The following is a 25,553-nucleotide window of genomic DNA, read 5'->3' on the forward strand; positions in this document are numbered from 1 at the left end:
TCTAAGCTGTCCAAATTATTAGGATGCTTTTATTCTTGAATATATTTGTCAAAAACAGTCAACTTGATTAGTGTAATGACACCAACATGGTCATATGATCATATGAAATAAATTATGTGAAAGAAAGTATATAAGAGAAAAAAAAAATCAAACAAAAAGTGCAAAGAAATAATAATAGTTGAAGGAACAAGTGCCTAAATTTATTCACAGCTATAGGAATACAGGATGTTTTTCTTCACTATAATATATTGATATGATTGTAAGAATTATTTATTTTAGTAAAGGTGAGCTTAAATAATAAATAAACAAATTCTAACTTATGATTTCTTCGTATCAAAATAAATTATCACAAAAACTAATAAGTATTTGTGTGGTAATAACCAATGTTTACAAACTTAAAGTCATAAACAGCATTTTTACAGTTTCCTCATCTTCTACAAGGTTTATCAATTGCAAATTATGCTTGTAAATTTTTTTTTTATAAATAGCAATATTAAATCAATTAAAGTTTTTTTCTTTACGAATTTAAGTAATTAAATGAGATTTTTTCTTAGGACACATTTTCATAATTTCCATTGACCCAATTTCTCAAACAACAAATGCATCCCAGTTTTAAGTCCTCAACTTTGAATATTAACTTGTCCCATATGTAGTAAGTAAAAACATGAGTAAGATGATCACAGCATTAGATATTAACTAGTCCCATATGTAGTAAGTAAAAACAAAGGTCATGATCATCATAAATATGTTCAACCATTTGACTACATGCTGCAAAAAAGTTGCCTTCACTCAAAATTAATTTGTGGAGTAAATATTCTTTTTATTTAATAAGAAGCCCTTAAACATGTTCTTAAATTCAACTAGTTTTTTTTTTTTTTTTTTTTTTTTAAGATGTAATTATAACATGCTGCTAATCCCGCAGTTCGAACACTTTCTCCTCTAAACCTCCAAGCACTTTGTACATATCAATTCAGTTACAAGACCTTTGGCAAAAGACAACTAGTTAAATCCTCTTCAAATTGCATATTAATTTTTCCCGCATATAGTAAGTAAAAACAAGGTCAAGATGGTCATAAATATGTTCAACCATTTTACTACATGTTGCAAAACATTGCTTCCGCTCAGAATTTTTTTTTTTTTTTTTTTTTTGAAAGCCCACTCAGAATTAATTTGTGGAGTAAATTTCATTTTATTTAAAATAAGAAACCATAAAACAAATTTTGAAAGACAAAAATGCCCATCAATCTAGCCAATGCCTTTATGCCATGTGTCGGATTAGAGTATTTATACCAACAAGAACCGTACTCAATTCTATTCCCATGTCTGAAACCATGACCTTCATTGCCCATATGCTCTATGTAACTGCTTAATTAAATTTAATATACTTATTACATATTTATTAAATTCTTAATTGCAGTTGTTAAAGTATCCATCAAAAGCTAAGAAATACCAAATAAGTCTTAACAAAGCAAAATTTGGTCACCATTAGATTTAAAGGTCATGTTCGACCACTACAATTAATTGCATCTAAAGCTCACCTGTTAAGTAACACAAAGGAGATTAGAACCAAAACACTAGGCCATTTGCCTCACTTAGTCCTCATCTCTCCCTCTCTCTCTAATGGAGCTTGACACAAAGTTTAGGGAAAATCTTGCTTCACAACCAATACTTTTGTCTGATAATTACCTAGAGTCCTATATGAAAGATGATTTTTCCTTTGAAGCTCCTTCATCAAAGGGTTTCTTGCAAGATATTCACCATCTTGACCTGTTTCAAACTAATGGGTCTTCATCAAATCCCATCTTTGGGGTGCAAACTCAGTGCATCTCAACTGATTTTGACATTTACGAGTGTAAGCCATTTATGGATAATGGTGGGCATGGTCATGTAATGGACAACTTCCAAAGTGGAGGATACTTGAATCTCCCTCAGAGAAATCCAATTGATATTATGGGATCAGATCGGAGTCACATGGTCTTTACAACTTGCCAAGACATAATAAAACCTCTGAATTTTGTTGTACCAGATGAAGTCTCATGCATAACAGCGGAAAATGGGTACTACAAAAAAATTGGCATGAACAAGAATAGAGCATTTCCAACAACTAAAAAACCACAAAAAGGTCGTAAGAAATCTAATGTTGTTAAGGGTCAATGGACGGTTGAAGAAGACAGGTACAAAAGATTTCATTCCTTAATATATATATATATATATATATATGGATAATTTTTACATTATCTAGGTAAATTATTGTTTGACACTTTCAATATTCACACTCCATACACATTAGACATTAGTTTGAAAAATATGAATTCTATGTGGATACTTGATGTCCACACTTTGTAAATAATTGTCCAATGTGTATGGAGTGTGGATGTTGAAAGCGTGAGACAATCAAGATCCTATCAATTATGTATTTTTGTTATCAATAAATCTAACAACACAAAATTTTTCATGTTTTTACAATTGTTAATGTTATTTATTATGATTCGTATATAATAAAAGTGATATCGGTGATAAAAATTTGTGAAAGTGATATTACTTCAATCACAACTTATCATAATAATATGTTGTGAAAATAGTTGTCAAATTTTGTGTTTCTCTAGTATTGCTCTTTTGTTATTCCCCATGTTTGGTTGTCTTTATCATGTATTGATGCATGTAAATACAGGCTTTTGATTCAACTGGTTAAGCAATATGGAGTGAGAAAATGGTCTTATATTGCTCAAATGTTGCCTGGGAGGATAGGAAAGCAGTGCCGAGAGAGATGGCATAACCATCTTAGACCAGACATCAAGGTTTTATTAATTTCTTCTTCATTGATTCTATATTATTCTATCTTTACCCCTACATGTTTTTATGGAATTCATTGATTAAATGGAGATACAAATATGCATTTTTTAACACTAGACACCAATGCATGAAAATGTCGTTTATTTTTGCTCATATTCTTTCGTTACTTTGCAGAAGGATACATGGAGTGAAGAGGAAGATAAGGTACTAATTCAGGCCCATGCACAGATTGGAAATAAATGGGCAGAGATTGCGAAGAGGTTGCCTGGGAGAACTGAAAACTCCATCAAGAACCATTGGAATGCAACCAAAAGAAGGCAATACTCGAAACGAAAATGTCGTTCAAAGTACCCTAGAGGCTCTCTTCTACAAGAATACATCAAGGGCTTGAACTTGGACCCATCAAACACGGTGCAAAATAAAGAAAGACTTCTTCTAGTAATGCCACAGCCAATAACACCACCATTAAAACACCAACTCAGCTGCCACAGTCCACTGATCAGTTTTGCCCTAATGCTCGTTGGTTCCAAACTATGATTTCAATGAGGTTCCGGACTTTTGTTTCGACGAAAACATGTTTCAGGAGAGCTGTAGCATTGATTCTCTTCTTGATGACATACCTAATAATGCTCCTATTATGGATGAGAACAATTTTGATGATCAAATGCCTTGTGGTCCTGTGGTTGATGAGAATATGCTGCATTGTGCTCCAGTAGTTGTGGATGAGAATGATTTTGACATGGATATTCCAGTTGATATGACTCCAGTGGTAGATTGTGATGTGAAGAAGGAGCTGGATTTGGTGGAGATGATGTCTCAAGTTAATGAAGCCAAATGTGTAAGCCCTTAGGAATTTGGCTTTAGAGTCCCCTTTTTTTCTTATGCCATTGGCTGAAAGTTCTTTTTCCTTGAATTACTTTGAGAGGAAGAATTGAAGAATGAATGGAAAATAGTTGGGTAACACGCATGCATGAAGGGAAAACATACATATAAAATAATAATAATAATAATAATATATAATAAAATAAATAATACTATTGGAATTCTTGTGACATATGTACTCAAACTGTTTGTATGGAATTGTATTTATCTGTAAGGGAATTGAGTTTATAATGTCTTTTCAGGTTTATTATGAATGAAAATTTTGAACTTTTATTTATTTATTTTCCAACTAATATATTTGGAGTTGTATTGTTCGTTATTAGTGTGTCCATTGTTAAGTATCATCACTTTTGCATAACTTGAATGACTTCGACAAGAATGATCTTGTAACTTAACTAATGCTTTTTTAGTGTTATTAACTAAAACTTCTAGGATTTAAATCTCTTATCTATATTGTAATTATTGAAATTAAAAATAAAGAAAAAGAAAAAAGAGTGCTTTGTAACATTTTCAGGTCAATTAAACTTAGGCATGCATCACACATTACCATGCATCTCACATATATGTATAGATGATATACGAAGGGACATGTTTAGATGGCAATTAATTAAGTACTCCTCGATTGTAATTTTTCAGTATGAGCACTTCATCTAATATAAAACTTTTATGTTATTTTGCTCCAAGTATATCAACATGTTAATAGTAAACATGCATGATATTAAAGTACAATAAATGTGTACCTCCTTAATAAGCAATTCATGTTGGAATTTTGCTATAAATGAAGAATTTAGAAACATTATGTCGGGGAATGTGAAAGCTTCATGTATAACTTTCATCATCAATTAAAAAAAACTATTGAGGCCTTAAATTAATGTAATAAATAATGGAGTATAAATACTCAAAAAAAAGCGTAACGGAGTGGATATTGTAGCCACTAATGACAGTTTTTACTCGACATTATACTTAATACATATTGGTGTTAATTTGCTGGAAGCAAATTATTTATGAAGCAAAAATTCATAACACGTTGCGATGCGGACACGTTGATGACACATTGCGATGCGGGCACGTGTCCAAGATTGTACACATGCCCGTATCCTAACGGGTCCACTGGACACAAGCTGGACCCATTTGTGGACTCTGAAATATTCATTAGCTAGTCGTAAGGGAAAGTATTAAACATAAAGCCACATTGTTATTAGAAAACCCTTTCTGTTTATATCGGTCAAATTTCATAATTACTAATTAGTACTAAATTTAATTAGCCTATAATAACTTGCACTATGAGCTAGTATGGTTTCTAAATTTGCAAAATCTAAATTTTCCATTTCTCTTTTGAGTCTTTTCCCTATCCAGAATATTCTACTAATTAATACCAAACACGTAACTTTTCATGTGGCCGTGGAGTTATTAGATTTTTAGAAGAAGAAAGAATTATATTTTAATTGCAGGTCAATGGCATTATATGCATGTTTTTACTGTAGCCATGATTTTTTTTTTTTTTGAATAGGATAGCCATGAACTTATTGATAGAATTAAAATCTAGATGTTAATGAACGTTATTATATGGTAAAGTTCACTTATAATATTTGGTTTATTAAGTAATCCATCCTATAAATGTTTCTAGGTACATTTGAAAACTATAGAATAGTAGAAATTTGTGTATCTACTAGCCTGTACTGAAAGTAGATTAGATTATAGATTTCGTCTTCTTTTTTTTGAATCTCAAAAAAAAAAAAAAAAAAAAAAAACTTCTTTTTTTTTCCTGTTCAGTTATACCAATTTTTTTTTTTTTAGAGTTCATTATTTTAATATTTTATTGTTTCAAAGAAATTGTAAGACTATATTTAATGTTGTATACTCATATGTATAAGAACATTCCATCAAGTGTGCTAAATACTAAATATTTGGCATTTGCTCACCAAACACCAAAAAAAGACTATCATGAGGTATGTTAAACCAAAAAGTTTTGGCACTTGCTACAGTAAAATCTCATCTTTGAAACGGTACGAAGAAAATGTCATTTGATTTTTTATTTTTTATTCATTTTTTTCTCTCATCTCAAATAAAATATATCTTCTTATTTTCACCTTGAGCCATAGTTCACTACTTCACCCTCTCACTCTCACAGACTCTTTTTTCTCTCTCTTCCCTTTGCTCTCTTCTCTTCCCATTCAGAGCCACCACCAATTTTCTCTCTACCATCTCACAAATTCCATCATCACTAACCTAAAATCTCCTCCACCATTTTTTTTCTTGTTTTTTCGCTCTCTCCTCTATGTTCTATCTCATAGACCGAAGCTATTTGATTTGTTTAGTTCATCTCATAGCAAAGCATTACTTTTCGTCTAGCATCTCAGCTTATTGGGTTTGCATTGTCTAGCATCTAAGCTTGGTCGGTGGGTCGCCTGTGGGTGGGTTCCAATGGATGGGTGGGTGTGTGGGATGCAGCTGCTTGGGTTGTGTATGATTGAAAGTTTGAAACCTCAAGTGTATGTTGACAATGTTTGCAAAACTACTTTAATATAAAAAGCAAGTACAACGATACTTATGATGCTCTCCGGAAACACAATCTCTTCTACGATCAAGCTTTCAGTGATATAACCTTCTGTTCTGTGCTTTTATTTCGCTCTTTAAGGATTCTCAGCATTAAGGTTGTCCCCTCTACACTCCTAACTTGTTAGAAGATGTAAGTAGTGATATAGCCAAAATATATGAATGTTTTGCAGTCAGGTATAATAGAGAGATATACTACCACACCCGACCTTTTCCGAACCAACCAATAATGCATATAAGAGGCACACCCGACCCTTTCTGAACCAACCAATAACGCATATAAGAGGCATTCGACTAACATGTTCCTGTAAATCTTCATACTCCATGCATCCAGTCAGATTATAATAATTGCAAGGACATACCCAATTTTACAATGAGGTGATGTGGTTGACTATGAGTGATACACTTTCTGCATGCTCTTGTTTACATGGATCCATCATTTTTGGTCAACCACTTATAATCGAGCATCATCATGTTGTAAAATTGGGTGTGTTTGTAGTATTGTTGATCAAATTATTAAAAAAACGTGAAATAGCACATGGAATTACATTCTAAATTCCAATTATAAACCCATCCAAGAGTACAAACGTGATTGAAGGATGGTTCGGGAAACAGCATCATTTACTCTTGGTCCACAAAAGAATAGCCAAATAAGTTAAATAGCATAAAAGGAAAACCAAATTTCTAATTCAGTCACCACCTGACCTACAAACAAATTCTTGAATGCGTAACTTATCATCTAAAAAAAACAATTAAGAGCAAAAATTTCTCCAAAAAATTTCAAGCTTTCTTTGGCTTAAGGCGCTTCAACTGTGAATACAAGAAGACTCCAGAAAGAGCAACTCCAGTGCCTGCATCAAGTCAAGACAAAAATATCTCTATGAATGGAAAGGAAGGGTTGTAGTAATATAAAACTAATACCAAACAATGTAAACCTTTTTTTTCAACTAAAGATCAAGCAAGTAAATTACCAAGAGTGTTGATTGGCGAGACAGGAGTTTTGAAGAAGAGGACAGAGCTAACAATAACCACCACCCGCTTCACACAATTGCCTACAGAGTGGGTAACAGGAGATACCCTCTGCAATATCATGTAGGAAACCTGCAAGGTTCAATCCATAAGTGTCAGCACTGTTCCTACTAAGGAAAACTGCTTTAAAAATAGCAGAGGCCTATGTAAAGTCCCAAATGCTTTAAAATGGTACACTGCTTCCCATGATTTTTTCTCTTTCTAATTTAAGACCTCAGTTAGCACTGTTCCTACTAGAACATTCACTTTTTACCCTCTCTCATGTTTAACTCTATCGGACACTTCAGCATTGAGTTGATCAGAACTTATATATCATAGTAATAATGGACTATCATCAAATACAAAATTCAACAACCATAAGGAATCAATGGGAGTATTGAAAGAAGTATGGAACCAATAATTCAAAAGTGTGAGCAGTGTAACAAGGTGTAAAAGGCTTCATGAGAGAATCATTTTCTAGTCAATTTGACCAGATTGTAAGTAGTCACACCAGACCATGTTTTTTTTTTTTTTTTTTTTTTTTTTTTTTTTTTTATCAGTAATGAGAAAATTTTATTAAAATATCAAAAAAGTATCACCCAAGTATACAGGAAGTATACACTAGGGACAATAAACAATCAAAAACACAAATTACAAGCATCCATCAAAGAAAAACCAAAAACATAGAATGACTGCCTATTACAGACAACCAATCCAATAAGTTTTTGAAAAAGAGTTTAAGATCAGGTCCTTTCAAAATCTTCAAAACTCCGGTTACACCAGACCATGGTGAGTACAACCACGTGAAAGAAAATCACATTGAGAGGCGAAAGAAAATCACATTGAGAGGCAAAAGAATATATGATGAGTAAAGCAGTATTTAGATTCCTTCAAGTCTAAAGATAAAGACATTGCAAGTATAAATGACAAACAATGTGTCAAAACCTAATAATAGGCTCTAATGAGCCAAAAAGTTTCCATACAAACGGTACAAATTTCTCAAATTTTTGTCACATAGTTCGGTAGAATAACAGGCATATATCATTTAAACAATGAACTTAACCTATCTTGAAACAAGAGTTCATTGCTCATAAGAGCTACTTGTTTAACAATTGATATCCACTATTTAAGATAAACAATGATGGAAGCTTTTACATATAAGAAGCTCAAGACTAGTTCTAGAAAGGTCATAATTCACGTATGAAAAACAAATACATTAAGAAAAAGAAAAGAGAGAAGCCAGAGCATGCGAAGTGCCTCACCTGCTGATAAGCATGGAAGCAGAGTGCAGCTAGAAAAGACCTGGTGTATATTTGATTAACATTTAACCCCTGTCATGGAATTAAATATATAAAATGAATCAGATAGGCACCTACATTAAAGATTCTTTTCTGAGTAAAATCAAGACTAAAAAGAATTTGTTGCAGCTTTTAGCTCTTAAAAAAGTTACTCACAGCTGATTGCAGGAATGTAGGAGTAAACTTGACACCTTCCATGAAGAGAGCCACAGGGGCTAACAAGATAAAGGACATAACTGTTATTATGGAGAAGAGAGTGATGTTGTCCAAAGATTCCTGTGAAAGGATAAAATGCTGGTTATGTGCCAATTCAAATAGAAACTAAATAAAATGAAAAGAAATAACAACAGCAGAATGTAGTATGACACACCAAACAATTATTTCATAAATCAAAAAATAAAGGCAAAAAGATTAAGAACATATGAATCTGGAAAATCTTGATTACCTCTGATTTAACCATGACCTTTTTGCTAAGGACATTACGAGATTGGTTTGACAAATTGGAAGCCATAGCACTCCAGAATCCAGCCCTTCTCCAAAATAAAACAGAATGATCATATGTTATTCTTTTCACTGATAAGCTAAATCAAGTAAAGTCCTTAGTTTTACAATGCTACTGAATAGCCTATATGAAGTCACATTTTTTTCTTTATGTTGGTAAGTAACACACCCAGTGGCATTGAACCCACAATCTCACCCTCCATCCATTTTTTTCATTAGAAGTGCCAATTATGCTAGAGCCCATTGACAGCCCAACCATATTTTTAGAATCCTTTTTTCCTGAATGATAGAAAATACCCCTTGTCCAATAAAACCCACATATCCCACATCTATGGTGGTTCGAACCTCATAACCCACCCCTCGAGTACCATACTACCATTCAATCCTAAATCAACAACTACATGATGTGGATATCTTTTAATCTGTGTAAACAAGATTTATATATATATTTTTTTTTTGATAAGTAAATAAGAATTATAATTTTATAAGCAGATATAATGTTGTACCAGTTGAAAGAGGCCTCGGTGACTGATGCAAGTGCCACTCCTCCAACAATAGGTACAAGGGAAGCAACCACCCAAAAAGTGGGCAACTGTATGAGAACAAGGATAATAGTTAGAATCAAAACAACTTGATGAGTGATGCTCATTATAAAAATTGAAATTCTTGCATAGAAATCATTTCAACAAAACTTAAGAATACAAAGGAAACTTTACTCGGCACTAAAGCTGTCAATGCTATCATACTACAGAATTATATATTTCAATCAGTTTCATCTCCAGTCTCCACCCAGTTTCTGTGATTGATTGCATAGTACCCAGTTGTATACTTGAGTGACTCTATTTTTTTATATCAATAAAATTTTCATTACTTATTAAAAAAAAAAAAAAATCATCTCCACCCAATCTTGGTGATGCAAAGACATAAAAAATGGGGCAAAATAGAAAAGGAAATTCGCACCTCCCCCAAAAACATAGCAGATAGGACAACAGAGAAGAAGGGCTCCATAGCCTTGATCGTGTGAGTGAATGACACTGCAACTTTTCCAAGACTCATATTCGTGAAAACATTCCCTAATGTATGCACCACTGCCAGTGGCAATATCACTGCAAGCTGTCAAGAAGTTACTCACAAATAAGAATCACTACATGAAATCTATACCTGCACACTAAATACTAAAACTTTCACACCACATCAAATACCTGTGAACCGCTAACATTTGGCTTTTTGTAGAGATTAAGACCCCACATTAAAGAAACAATTACTGTCCCAACAGCAAACTGAATCGCAGTGACAGTTACTGGGTATGGGTACACCTTCAAAACCTGTGATCAAAACATGTAACACAAATCAGCTCCATTCTCATACTGAATTATTAGTCAAGTATTAACACATATTAAATTCAAGTGTCTCACAATCAGCAGCCTAATTTGAACTAAACCCTAAAGACCCAAGAAAAAATTAATAATAATTTTTCTGATAAAATTAAAGTTACCAAAGTACATTTTTTCGGGTAATTTCCAAAGTCTAATTATTGATCAACATCAACTATAAACACAGCTAAGAGTATCAACTATAAAATTCAAGGATGCACCATTGTTGATTTTTTGGATCATATGAGTGTTTCATTTGTAACTGTTTGTGAAAGCTCACATTTTGATCACTCCTTCAAATAAATTCTTTTACTTATAATATTTTTTTTTTTCTTTCAAGGTGATTTTTCTCAAAAAGCTTTCCCACGTCAACAGAGTTCCAAGAAAAACAAAATTTTCAGAACATTACAAAGCTCACTTTAATTCTTTTCTTTTCATTTCCTTCACTATACGATCTAATAATAAATTTTCCAGAAATTTCAACACTCAAAACCTAATCAAAATCACACAAATCCACAATCCTCAACCTCCAAAATTTCAATAACCAAAAAACAAACAGCAACACATTTTCTCAAAGCTCAAAACCAAATCAAATAGCAACACATTCTCAATTTGAAATATTTCGAAAACGAATCGAAGCGAAACCGAACCTGCTTGTTGTAGATGTTGAAGTAGATATTGAAGAGGTACCAGAGGCCAAACAAGGCACCGAGCTCCAAAGTCTTGAACAAGCTACTCGATTCGGGTTTCTCCCCGGCGGCTTCGGGCACCGAAGTCGCCTTAACCTCGAAACGGTTCGTTTCCGCATCGGAATAACTCGGCGGCGGCGCATTCCAAGGCCTGAGTTTGATCGGCGACGAAGACGAAGAAGAAGAAAGAGACCAGGATCGGCGAGTAGAGAGATTCACATTGAAAGAATCGTTGTTGAGGCTCGAAGACGAAGAAGCGCGAATGGGATCGAATCTAGGGTTGAAGCTCAAGCTCGGAGGCTGCCTCCGTGGCTTTAGGAGAGAGAGCGATGGCGCAGGAGACGCGAGTGTGAATGACGCGCTCTGCATTTTCGAAAGCCTCAAAGCTTTTGTGTGTGCGAGAGAGAGAGAGAGAAAAGGGTTTATAAATTTGGAGAGAGAGAGAGAGAGAGAGAGATATTTAGGCGTTGGAAAGTCCGTCGAGGAAGCGGGGTAGTTGGGTTGGTGAAGCGAAGTTTTTGTGGGAGAGAAATGTGAAAAATATGAAAAAGAAAAAGAGAAATGGCTCGCATATTCTTGGGGATTCTTTCTTTTGTATCTAATATTAGTATTAAATTATTATTATTAATTAATTAACATTTTTATTTTTTTAAAATTTAATTATATTTTTATTTTTTAATTATGAGATATAAATTTGGGTGTATATCTTTATGGAGAAAGTCTAGGACACAACTTTTGTTTTGTATCAAAATTTATGATACGATTGATTGTGAGTGGATAATTTATGTGTAAAAGTACAGAATTACAATTGATTAAACTTTAATATGGTTATTTGTAAGTAATGAGGTGAAATTATAGAATTATTGTTGACCGCTTTATTTACAGTTTGTTGTTGCAAATGATGTGGTGATTGAAGAATTGTTATCCTGAAGTTTTGTAAATTTTGGGTTGTGTTGATTTGGTGCAGCTGTTTTTTTTTTTTTTTTTTTCTGTTTTCTTTTTTAAGTTGTGTTGATTTGGTGCAGCTGTTTTTTTTTTTTTTTTTTCTGTTTTCTTTTTTACATATAAAAATATTTTTATAATTTTGTAACGAGAATAAATAATTATATTTAAAAATATTCTTTTGAAACAGTTTCAAATCAGAATGTCAAACTCAAACAGTCACGGAATTTTATCAATTTAGTCAATCAAATTTTCATCCTATTTTCTTTTCTTTTTTTTCCTTTTCTAATTAGTCAATTGTAAGTATTTTGGTTTTCCAAAAAAAAAATTTAATTTTGTTATCAAGACTAGATACGTCGAATCTTGCCTATCTGGGGAAAAAAAAAACATATTAATAAATTATTAAAAATATATATACATTTTAAATTAACAGTTGGATGTCAAATTCAAACAGATATTTTATTAATTTAGTCCATCAAATTTTCATCCTAATCCTTTTTCTTTTTCTTTTTCTTTTTCTTTAGTCAATTTTGCTCTAAATAGTCAAATGATAAAGTCTTTTGCTTCTAAAAAAAAGAAATCTTTTGTTATCAAGACTAGGTTAGTCGAATCTTGCTTCTGCCAAAAGAAAACATATTAATGTTTTGATATAATGATAAATAATTTTTTTTTGAAACAATAAATAATTATTATTAAGTGGGTGTCAAAACTTTCAAATCTTTATCATATTTATATGAAGAAAAAAAAGTTCTATCTTTAATTCTTGGAAACATTGTTATTAAACCTGATCGGCCAACTGTACTAATAAACTAGTGACTCAGCACATAGACTGGGCCGGATGATCAATTGGGTCGAAAGAGTATATGACCCAGTCAAAACTAGCAAAATTAAGCAAATTTTAAACAACTCGTGTAACCCGATTGTGTTTGTGAATTATATAAATTTACATTATTAGATCCACTCTATTGACTATTTTACTATTTAATTTGTGATAATATGGTAATTTGAAAAAAAAAAAAACCATTGCTCTCTGCTGATTCACACTATACCATCACTTTTCACAGTTCTCCAAACCTGCGAGGTTGCTATTGTGCATCAGTTTTCTGTGCTCAAGTCTAAACAAATCACTTTTCACTTCAGTAGTTAGCCACCAATTAGCAAGGATGACCACATGAGTATATCAAACAATTAAAACTTCATTTGTCTTCTTTTGTTTAGATTTTCTTTATACTTTATTTGTTTATTGCCTTTAAGTTTAAGCATCTTTTTTTCTTTTGTTTAATTTTTTTCCCGTGTACTGTGCGAGTGTGTGACACTGTGACCATTGTTTCTTCTTTTAATTTTTTACTATTTTGTTGCTTTGAATTTGTTTATTGCTTCAGACTTTAGCTAACCTTAACTTTACTGCCAAATATAAATTAAACACTGCTAAGAATTCTTTTATTATATTAATCTTTTTATGTATAAGATAAAATAATTAATTATTGTAAGTTGTAATAGTTAATTTACATATTCATGTTATAATTTTTCTATCTTACATTTATATATTTTTTATTTTTTATTTTTTTTATTTGACCGGTGGCCTACTAGTTGAACCAGTAACTCAGCTCATAGACCGGGTTAACGTTCAGTCCAGATTTAATAACTATACTTGGAAACCTTAAGTTTGTAAAATTACATTTTCAAAATTTTATAACCATTAAATTGTAAAACCAGAAACATATTAGTATAATACAGAACCCTTTTTTAAATTGTAGGGAATAAATTGATGTAATCCATAATTTATGGATTGAATTGATTTTTCAATCCATGATTCAGTGACTAAAATATCAACTTGATATATGTAATTTATATTTCTTGATTATTTCTTAATTTCCTTTTCAAGTCTTGGTAATGGTAGGTAACATAGATGTTTTATTTTATTTTTTAATATTTCTTTTAAGTCCCATCGATTTTACTTGACGACCAAAAGAGGAGAATTCCCATTTGTTCGGCGGCCAAAAAAAGAAAGTAAAGTGTCCATCTGTGGTAGGAAGTGTATTTAATTCAATTTTTGACCAATCGGTAAGGATGGGAAGAAAATAACAAGGCTTTGATCATCCAAGCTTGGACTGTCGTTTCCAACAACCGGCAAATTGATCAGCAGGTAGCTAGATTAGATCTGTGACAGTGATACACCCCCACCCAAAAAGAAAAAAAAAATTGCGAAATTTTTTTTTGACAATAATGAATTTTAGGTGAAGGTGCTTGCCATTCCAACTTTGCTGGAATCAGAATATTTTTATGGCATATATGAGTGGAAATATTCTTGGCTATTGAATCTAATGGTATTTAACTATTTATAGATGGCACCAATGATAGACAAGATGTACAAAGTTAGATGAACCCAGGAGGTGCATTAAACAATGATACCAGATCTCCCAAAGAGAAAGTATCTATGATTCCCACCAGCAATTTTGAGTTAAGTGAGACTCAGACCATTTGTTGGGATGTTGATCTCAGTTGGCATTCTAATTTTTCTAATTCAGTAGTAAAAAAATGCAAGTTTACCATACTTACAATGATCCCATCGGTTAGATTTTTTTTTTTAAATGCAAGTTTACCATATTTATCATGCAATCCAATAATTAGATTTTCAAAATTCACATTTTTAATAAAAATATATAAGAGAGTGTGGGGCCCGTGGGCTTGATAGCCTCAGCCCATCGTGTAGTAGGCCCAAGGCCCGCGCCGAGGAAGGATGACCATCCAAGGCTAAATTAGGGAGAGACTCTTTTTTGGATCCACGCCGAGGACCTCTTCGTCCTCGGCATATTAAGGATAATTTTGGGAAGGGACAAGCCCAGAGCAAGCTGTCACCTCCACACTTAATGCATTCACCTAACCTCTCTGGCCGCATTAATGGGGATGCAATCCCTTAGCAGGACGACGTTGATCAGTGTGAACCACTTGAGTGTTGATAAGGCCTCTGATATGACGGACGATCAGAAGAAAGGCGAATGGATGATCAACAGATGGAAGAACGAGATAGGACAATGAAGACTATATAAAGAGGAGCGATTAAAGTAAGAAGGGGGGGAGAAAGAAAGAAGAAAAAGGGCTCCTCGGCCCATGGCCGAGGAGCATTCCCCAGTTGTAAATAGTTCTAAGTATTTTTTAATAAAAGAAGAGAGCTCATGCTCCCGGAACGCCGGCCAGCGCCTAAACCTTCGATCCACTCTCTAAAAATTTATTGTTTGGGCTTATTGGGCTGAAAACCCTTTCATACTATGGGTTCAATCCAAATTGAGTCCCTACAATTGGCGCCGTCTATGGGAAGGATTAGTGCGCTGGCCGGCGCACCAGGCGATTGTTCTAAATGGTCGTTTTACAGTAGATTGGTGAAGTAAAAAAAAAAAAAAAATTGCAAGAAAATAGAAGATTTGACAGCGAAAAGAGAAATCTTGATATTATTTCATGAATAGAAAAAGTACAAAATACAATCAAAGGCTCAGGCAGGCGTGCTTTACAAACAAATTTACAAGCTAATCCTACAATCAGAGGCCCAGGTGGACTCGTCCTAGAACTAGCTAGAGGGAAGTGTCAACCCGTTCCCTTATTGGCACCAAGAGAATGGGAGAACTTGACAATAAGAGGGCGGAAAGGGGCTGAGATTGGCTCGCCTCAAAGCCACCAACAACTCCTTTCTCGGAGCAGCGGAGCTTGAACAAAGCGAGGAGCAGATGCAGGGGCTCCGGAACGCCCTCCCCCGTGATGTTCCCTTGATTCTCTCCAGTCCTCACGAGCGTTGGCCGTTGGAGACGGCAACACTCGAGCACCGCCCATGACATGAATTCGCACGTCTCCTTCGTCGGGGGTGCGCTCCGAGGAGAGACATTAGGTACTTCAACGACATCCCTCCGGGCCACCTTGTATAACGCCAACGAGGTTACGCCTAGATTCTGCCGCACCGGAAGCCCAGTGGGGGCTGCGACCATAACGACTCTTGGCACGGATGTCCTCACACCCGCCCAAAGCCGCCCCATATCTACCAACTCTGGTCACAATTCCGGCGACTTGGAAACCTTAAGTTTGTAAAATTACATTTTCAAAATTTTATAACCATTAAATTGTAAAACCAGAAACATATTAGTATAATACAGAACCCTTTTTTAAATTGTAGGGAATAAATTGATGTAATCCATAATTTATGGATTGAATTGATTTTTCAATCCATGATTCAGTGACTAAAATATCAACTTGATATATGTAATTTATATTTCTTGATTATTTCTTAATTTCCTTTTCAAGTCTTGGTAATGGTAGGTAACATAGATGTTTTATTTTATTTTTTAATATTTCTTTTAAGTCCCATCGATTTTACTTTACGACCAAAAGAGGAGAATTCCCATTTGTTCGGCGGCCAAAAAAAGAAAGTAAAGTGTCCATCTGTGGTAGGAAGTGTATTTAATTCAATTTTTGACCAATCGGTAAGGATGGGAAGAAAATAACAAGGCTTTGATCATCCAAGCTTGGACTGTCGTTTCCAACAACCGGCAAATTGATCAGCAGGTAGCTAGATTAGATCTGTGACAGTGATACACCCCCACCCAAAAAAAATTTGCGAAATTTTTTTTGACAATAATGAATTTTAGGTGAAGGTGCTTGCCATTCCAACTTTGCTGGAATCAGAATATTTTTATGGCATATATGAGTGGAAATATTCTTGGCTATTGAATCTAATGGTATTTAACTATTATAGATGGCACCAATGATGGACAAGATGTCCAAAGTTAGATGAACCCAGGAGGTGCATTAAACAATGATACCAGATCTCCCAAAGAGAAAGTATCTATGATTCCCACCAGCCATTTTGAGTTAAGTGAGACTCAGACCATTTGTTGGGATGTTGATCTCAGTTGGCATTCTAATTTTTCTAATTCAGTAGTAAAAAAATGCAAGTTTACCATACTTACAATGATCCCATCGGTTAGATTTTTTTTTTTTTTTTTTTAAATGCAAGTTTACCATATTTATCATGCAATCCAATAATTAGATTTTTAAAATTCACATTTTTAATAAAAATATATAAGAGAGTTTTGAAGGGTTTCAAGAGAAACCTTGTCCATTCTAAAATCCGTTTTAGGCCTTTTGAAGTGACAGTTACTACAATTTTTATTACATAAATCTATACAAATTGAACTATCACTTGAATCCCAAGACTGCAACAAACTTGGTGAGCCCCTCTTGCATAACATTTTCCACTAGTCTAAACCTTTCAACTTTTAAAAACTAACCCAGTAATCTTAAATTTTGGTTCATTCATCTTAGTTACGTTCAATATCAAAATCAAAGTTGTAATCAAGGTCGTCAAAATCGAGATATTACGTAAGCTCATGAGAGGTAGGTAAGATCGTGAATTGTAGAATCGGATTGTGAATCGTAAGATCTTACATATTTTCATATTCAAAGCAAAAAATACATTGATAATGACTTTGTATGTTGAATAATCACGTAAATTGTGACTTTATCAATACAAAAACAAAGATTTGCATCGTATGATACAATTTGCATGTCATACATCGCTACGTCTATACTAACGAAACAAATATATTTAACTTTTGACCCAATATATTGAAAAAGTTTAATAAATGTTTAATTAGCAACCAAATACCAAAATATTTATCAACACATATAGAAATATTTTCCAATTTCCAAGTTTAAAATCCAAAATAAGTTATTAAATGCAATTTAGCTAACTAAAATATGAAATCCAAAAACAAGAAAAATATTAAGGTAAAGTGAACATTTAATTATTCCCATTCTAGGGTTCTCATAACCACCATCCTAATCATCATCATCCAGCTCATCATCTATGTAAACATTGTATATTTGTATATTAGAACTGCAAAAAAAATCAAGATACAACTTCACACTTAACTATTCAAATTATACCACTCATCAATAATTATAGAGCATGCTCAAAAAAATAAATCAATCAATATACAAATACAAGCATACTAATAAAATTATATATAAGAAAATCATTTTAGTAATATTAGAACACAAATTAGTATACTTATCAAACAAATTTAACTATATTATAACTTAAAAGGTAGCAAAGCCAATATAAATTCTTCATTTAGAAATAATGAAGTATTCCTTCATTTTGATTACAAGTGAACTAGAAACTAGAAAACATTTGATTAGGTTAACATAATTATATATATATATATATAAGTCATACCATCGTAACATAGAAAAATAAAAACCCTTAAAACTTCATCAAAACCAAAAATTCATCCCATTAAAAAAAAAATTGAGCCATTATAATTTTTCTTAAAAACTCTGTAACTTAAGCACCTCCATTTAACAACCCATAAATCCAGTGACCATGATAACATTAATAAATTAAATTGATTGCAGTGAAGGGGTAATGAGGAATACAAGTGCCTAGAAATATGCCTTGATACCATTACACTTTTTTTTTAAGACATATATACTTGAACACTTGCAGTCTTCATTACCCGGCACACAGGACATACATCAATAAACCCTTCACAATCCTTACAGAGACACAGATGCCTACAAGGTAACAACAAGACACAGACTTCCTTAACTTTACAAGCCCTGCAATTCAACTGTTTCTCCGTAAAGGCCAAATTTCCAGACCCACCTACAATGCGTAGGTGATCCACGTTAGTCCCAGAGGCTGCATCATCTACCTCGCTATCCCCACATCCTTCCTTCCCATGCATAGCACCCTGAGACATGACATGCTGCAAATTGCTTTTCAAGACATTGACTACAGACTCATTGTACTTTGCTCTATAGTGCCAAGACTGAACTTCCATGGCGACCTGCTTTATTCTCTCCATCAGTTCCTTGTTCTTGCGGTTCATATTCTCTATTTCAAGCTCTTTTTCACGTAACTTCCTATCAACTCCCTTTTCTATGGCACTCAGGAAAGAAACTGTTTGTCTTTGCTTCAGTTCCCTCACACCCTTGAGTATGTTTTCTTCCTGTTTGAAACGCACCAATGAAGAATTGGTTGTAGAGGGTATCGTAAAACAAGAAGCAACAAATCTATCGCAAACTATTGTCTAAGTGTCAACCTCCTAAGTGGTGATAAAAAGGATCAAAATTTTATTTCTGATTCTTTCATCATAAAAAGAATTGCAGGTATTGTTAAGATGTTAGATGTTGACACAACAACACCATAAGCTAGTTTGTGGAATTAGATTATTACCTGAAGTCTAATATAACGATCAAATTCTTCTTTCTGCCGATCAATCTCTATCTTAAGATTATCACCAAGGGATAAAATAGCGGGAAGGACACCTGTCATACTTTCACTTGCAGAAGTAACAGAAGAATTGTGTTCATCCTCCTCATATGAAAGTTTCAACCCAGTTGATACAGGATTAGGATTCAGAATGCTTCCAGAATGACCAGCTTTATCTTGAGAGAAGTTATTATTTAGAGATAAAAGACGTTTTTGCTGCTGTCTGGAAATAGATTCTGCTTCCCTGGCTCTTTTGATTGGCTGCTCCATAGGAGTTGTTTGGCCATTTCCGATGTAGTTTAAAGGACCAACATTGCATCCAACTGGGACTGTACACATTGCAAAGTTACCTTATAGATTAAACAAAAGACACTGAAAATATTTTTAAATGAAAAAGAAAAATGCCACAGTTATATCCATATAAAATCAACATAAACAATGAGTACCAAAAAATAAATAACACGTCACATCTACTAACATAAAGAAAGAAAGTGGGGGAAAAAAGAGGTATTGTATTGACAAGATAAGTCACAACTCACAAGAAACGGTAGAGGATAAAGATTGCTGTAATGGGACAAACTGGAAAGAGACAAAGAGACAGGGTCACAAGAGGTGATACATGGAGAATATGTTGCGTTTTCTTCTGTCCAGGACAATGTCAAAATTATTAATCCTAATGTAAAATGCTCAAAGTTCAGGTGCTTAATGACCACTGTCGTTTGCGGTTATGTTTTACAAAGGTTGCATAGAATTCAAACTTGTGTGCTAGCCGCGCTGTAGCATTACATTCCATCATCTAAATGTAAGTAGATGGTGACCCATTGAAAACACTAGAAAAATTAATCTAACTACACTTGGCTTATTTACCAATAACCAATAACCAGTCATCATTCAATCATAATTACTTGCACATTTCTGATAATTGATCTTCAATAATATGTACACAAAAACATATGATGCCAGCTCCAACTACTCATACAAAAATGGAGGAGTTAAGAAAATGCATATTCCTTAAGCATATACAGGCCATTTTCTCCTCTCATCGTTATCTGTTAAGTAACTCTAATCTGCTTATATATTGAAATTACCTGGACTTTCAAACACGTATTAAGTTAAAACAATCAAATTATGGCACAGGCAATAAAGACATCATCCTTAATTTATGCAATAATAAAATCTTAAATGCACAAACTGAATGAGAAACCTAGTCCAAAATCCTAATTGATCAAAGTTGTAAAATATAGAGAGACCAAGCACATAACAACTGTCCAGAAGCAATAACAGGACCAGACAATAAGAGTAGAACCGCGTACAAAAGCTACATCAATATCAAAATAACATTTTAGGACAACAAAACAGCAGAATTAGAAAATCTAAATCTGTAACTGAAGAAAATCAAATAGCATAAATGAGTAATAAGTTCTTAGGAAAAACTCACAATCTCCAAATAATTGCAGCTGAGGCAATCCACTGGTATCATATTGAAACTGACCTTCCTCAATGAACGTGGGAAACACAGGATTGCTACTATCTCCTCCAAACATTTTCCTGTAAGAAACCAAGGCAGGCAACCATCATTCCATAAACTAACCAAACTTACCAAACTAATTATGATGGGTACCAATGATTAAGCACCTAAGCTCAAGAATCTCCTAAAAAATCCAAATCATGCACAATGAAGCACCTCAAAATATCAATAGTTATGAGGGGAACCGGATGATCAAGCAAATGGAAGAGCACCCACTTAAAAAAAATCAATATAGAACCTTTTAGAACATCACAAACAGCATCACCAATAACTAGATACACTATGCTGCATTTTGTTACAGAGAGATACTAGCACAAAGGGACAAGAACTTCAAATTGAAATGTTCAACCATTCATTATTTTGGACCTAAAAAATACAATAAACTCAACTCGGCTGAGTGACAGACAACCCATTTTAACTCATTTCAGGGAAGTTTTCCAAATTTCCTCATATCCACGCCATTCACATCAGCCACGGTGTATGTAAATGAATATCAAATTCAAAACCTAGCATATCAACAACTTAAAACCCATAGCAAGCCTCTATTTCGATTCAACAACCCCATCACATCAGAGCAAGTCATCGATTCCACCCCATTAATATAAAAACAAAATCTAACACATAAAAATTCCAACTTGAGCATAACAACAACAATCATCCATATATTTCTGGGTAACCATAAAAAAATAAAAAATAAAAATAAAAAAAAAAGTTCCAATCTTTATCCCATCATGGCATCCAAAAAAGTAGCGATGCGATCAGTTTGTGCGGTTTTTTTATTATAAAACCGCAAATTGTACCGCACCGCATCGCAATGCATTTTGTGGTTTGTACGGTGCACTATTATTTACAGTGTAGTATGGTTATGCCATTTTGCGGGCGATTTTGATGTGGTTTTTGTGATTTGGTGAACACCCCTAGGTATAGACTTATGTTGTGTTTTTTTTTTTTTTTTTAATTAAGTCAAATTGTATAAAAATAATAAAACAAACACATGCACAACATACATCTTATAATTTTTTTGTAATANTGGGTACCAATGATTAAGCACCTAAGCTCAAGAATCTCCTAAAAAATCCAAATCATGCACAATGAAGCACCTCAAAATATCAATAGTTATGAGGGGAACCGGATGATCAAGCAAATGGAAGAGCACCCACTTAAAAAAAATCAATATAGAACCTTTTAGAACATCACAAACAGCATCACCAATAACTAGATACACTATGCTGCATTTTGTTACAGAGAGATACTAGCACAAAGGGACAAGAACTTCAAATTGAAATGTTCAACCATTCATTATTTTGGACCTAAAAAATACAATAAACTCAACTCGGCTGAGTGACAGACAACCCCTTTTAACTCATTTCAGGGAAGTTTTCCAAATTTCCTCATATCCACGCCATTCACATCAGCCACGGTGTATGTAAATGAATATCAAATTCAAAACCTAGCATATCAACAACTTAAAACCCATAGCAAGCCTCTATTTCGATTCAACAACCCCATCACATCAGAGCAAGTCATCGATTCCACCCCATTAATATAAAAACAAAATCTAACACATAAAAATTCCAACTTGAGCATAACAACAACAATCATCCATATATTTCTGGGTAACCATAAAAATAAAAAAAAAAATAAAATAAAATAAAAAAGGTCCAATCTTTATCCCATCATGGCATCCAAAACAAAAAAAAAAAAAAGCAATACCCAGATCAGCAATATCAAAGAAGACATGGAAAAACAACAAAAAATAAGTTTTTTTTTTTTTAATCAGTTTCTTTTCTATTGTTTGCAGAATCAGTACCTAAAAAACTTGAAATGGAGGCAAAGGCGGATCTGAGTGGTGAGAATGAGAGGGTGAGAGAGAGAGAGAGAGAGAGAGAGAAAAGAGAGAGAATATTTGCTAAGAGAGGAGAAGGAGAAAGTGAAGCATAATAGTAGCAATAATAATTAATGGTATTGGGAGGGACAATGGTTCGTGGAAATAGATGATGGTATTGGGGTGAGTGGTTAAGGTTAAGAAAACCGATGATTCCATTTGTACGAAGAGAAATTGTAGGTGTTGGTGTTGGTGTTGGTATTGGTGTTGTTGTTGTTGGTGTTGTAATCTTCATCGCCTTCATCAGCTTTTTTTTCTTTTCGTTTTCCCACCAGTAATTTTTTTCATTTCTTTATTTTTCTGGTTACTGATGCGTCGGCTCAGTGCCTAAATTTACTTTGGTATCCTTCTTTTGTTTTGGACCCCTTGTTTTGTTGGGCCTATGTCTAATGTAACCAAATTCCTTGACCCCTACAGTTTTTTTTTTTTTTTTTTGGGGTACCTACCCTTATAGTACTTGGTCTCTGGACATCTTTTTATGCATAAACACAGTACGAATCATGGGCTCACAGAGCTTATTATGATTCACACAAATATGTACTCTTATATGCATTTTTTTTTCTTTTTGTTTTTATTTATTTGGCGTTTTGAGCATTGAATATGAATCATTATACAATGTCAGACTATCTAGGTAGAAGAGCAACTATCCAGCTAACATGTTGTTAGCCTTGGCAGAGTTGGTTGCTCCACCGGCCCAATATCAGGTGAATGGGCCCATAATAATGTGAGATCAGGAGGGTATTTTCGTACTTGTCTATATTTAAAAAAAATAATATTTTAATTTTGCATTTTTTGAGTGGGCAGGTGGTGGTCGGTTCAAGGCTAATCAATCAGCCCAATTAATACCAAAAATGGCAAAAATAAATCAATAAATAATTAAATAATTTACTACTAAAGTAAATTATGCCTATATATATATATATATTAAAAGAAGAAAGAAAAAAAAAATGTGGGGAAAGAAAGAATCAAGATGAGAGATTGAGACAAAGGCAGGCAGGCACATACGTAAGACTAGAGACTAGAGACTAGAGGGACGGCTCTTTCTCTCTCTCCCATTGGGTTCTGTTCTGTTCTTCTTGTTGCTCTCGAACTGGTGGGGTCCACTCTGCTCTTCACGTGGACCCCACATGACTTCGCTTTGTTTATGACTCACGTTTCTGTTTTGGCTGGTACGGAGAGAGAGAGAGAAATGAAGAAGACGAGGCAGGTTGGTCCGCAATTCACGCACTCTCTCTCACTCACAATGTGACCCTCATGAGTCCGTGACTCTGTTTATTATCTCTCATAAATAAATAATGATAATAACAATCTGACTTTCTCAGCAATAATAATGAATATATAATAAACTAAGTTCATGATAAAAGTTGATTGATTGTATGAATTTACTTCTGCTATATTTATTATGAAAATTTGAAGTGATATATACAAATATATATATATATATATATAATTGATTGTATGAATTTACTTCTGCTATATTTATTATGAAAATTTGAAGTGATATATACAAATATATATATATATATATATATTATGAGCAATATTAGAAGAAGTTTTACTGCAATACTTTAACAAAATTTTGTTAATTTTTTTTTTTTTTTTGGCCTTTGAATAGGAAATTTGAAATTTAATTCTTATTTAGATAAAAAATCAATTAGTGTTTTAATATGATATCTCATTTCTCTCACTATGTTGTCATTAAGCTGGACTGTGCCCTATGATGACCACCCACCCACATCTAAGACTCCATACTTCTTGAGTTGTCCAAGGCCGATGAAGTCCTTCACCCTTGAGGCAATATTCTTGATGTTCTTAAACAAAAAAATGTTTATCCATTTCAACTATGAAAACTTAAGGGTTAGTGATGATGTCAAAATCGTCAGTTGGGTCACTCGTTTAATCCAAAGTATTAGACAATTTTGTAAAACTTGCAAGATAAAAGAGAGATATATCGAAGAGACCATCGGGTTGTGCCCGGTGGGGGAGTTTTTGATGCTTAAGTTAGTATCAGCTCATATATTTCGTATATAGATAGAGTTTTGTAGTAGTTTTTGACATACCTTAGCAAATTGACAGATTGTCTCTTTTATAGGTGACTTAGGTAATTGTTGGACATAAATGAGGGTGATTATTACCTTAATTGTAACGTTATTTGTCTTGATGAGAGAGTTTAAAACTTTTGATGGTTATTATTGAATGTGTTGGGTGGTTACTCATCTATGTTAGATGGCCTACTAATGACGCAATGATCATCCATTAAGATGGACGACTTTAATGGTTTTTATGGACTCATTAATTGCCCCCCATTCCCACGTTTGATTTTGCTTTATACTGGTCAAGCTTAGTGAATGTTTTTGACTTGTTTAGATTCAGACTTCTTTATCTTCAACTACTTTCTTCTTCAAGAATTGTAGTATTTTTGTGACGACTTCTTAGTATCTACCTTTTGAAGGTCTTTTTGGACGTTCCAGAGATCATAGCTTGATCTTGAATTTGAGCTAATTTCTTTGGATAGTCATTTTTTATCACTACTGAAGAGGGAGGTGATTTCTTTGGACGACCATTTTTTATCACTACAGAGGAGCAATCTAATTTCTTCGGACGACCACTTTTTATCATTGCTAAAGGGCAAGGTAATTCTTTGGATGACCATTTTGATTTTTTTTTTTTGGACGACCATTTTTGATTTCTTTGGGTCCCCTCATCATTCTTTTGTAGCTTGGTCGTGCCATTTGGTGTTTTGACGATAAGACTCTAGGAAAGGCTTAATGTTTTTCCATTGTTGTTCGTATATTTCTCTCTAGAGTAGTGTAGTCTTCGTCCTAATGTTTATG

General features: G+C 33.6%; 2 protein-coding genes and 1 pseudogene across 5 annotated transcripts; 1 reads left to right on the plus strand and 2 right to left on the minus strand.

Annotated features, from left to right (window-relative positions):
* The first annotated feature begins 1,620 nt into the window (after positions 1–1,620).
* Positions 1,621–3,796, plus strand: LOC112040775 (transcription factor MYB98-like; annotated as a pseudogene).
* A 2,967-nt stretch (positions 3,797–6,763) lies between these two features.
* LOC112040756 (phosphoenolpyruvate/phosphate translocator 1, chloroplastic) lies at positions 6,764–11,624 on the minus strand. Its single transcript, XM_024073652.2, has 9 exons — positions 11,062–11,624; positions 10,241–10,363; positions 9,999–10,151; positions 9,545–9,630; positions 8,983–9,067; positions 8,694–8,813; positions 8,502–8,570; positions 7,203–7,332; positions 6,764–7,082 (listed from the first exon to the last, which is right to left on the minus strand). The coding sequence occupies exons 1-9, from the start codon at positions 11,467–11,469 to the stop codon at positions 7,012–7,014; spliced, it is 1,245 nt and encodes a 414-aa protein (XP_023929420.2). The 5' UTR covers positions 11,470–11,624; the 3' UTR covers positions 6,764–7,011.
* A 6,765-nt stretch (positions 11,625–18,389) lies between these two features.
* LOC112040841 (E3 ubiquitin-protein ligase BOI) lies at positions 18,390–23,022 on the minus strand. 4 transcript variants are annotated; one of them, XM_065775792.1, is made up of 5 exons: positions 22,645–23,022; positions 20,745–20,854; positions 19,846–19,885; positions 19,271–19,635; positions 18,390–19,043 (listed from the first exon to the last, which is right to left on the minus strand). In XM_065775792.1, exons 1-5 carry the CDS (start codon positions 22,961–22,963, stop codon positions 18,510–18,512), a joined length of 1,368 nt encoding a protein of 455 aa, XP_065631864.1. In that variant the 5' UTR covers positions 22,964–23,022; the 3' UTR covers positions 18,390–18,509. The 4 variants fall into 4 exon arrangements, with proteins under 4 accessions (XP_065631864.1, XP_065631866.1, XP_023929538.2 ...); XM_065775794.1 differs by lacking the exon at positions 22,645–23,022 and adding an exon at positions 22,548–22,620; XM_024073770.2 differs by lacking the exon at positions 19,846–19,885 and having other exon boundaries at positions 22,645–22,757.
* Positions 23,023–25,553: the final 2,531 nt, after the last annotated feature.

This window comes from Quercus suber, unplaced genomic scaffold (genome assembly GCF_002906115.3).
Source record: "Quercus suber isolate HL8 unplaced genomic scaffold, Cork oak 2.0 scaffold_119, whole genome shotgun sequence".
In the NCBI taxonomy this organism is placed as follows: domain Eukaryota; kingdom Viridiplantae; phylum Streptophyta; class Magnoliopsida; order Fagales; family Fagaceae; genus Quercus; species Quercus suber.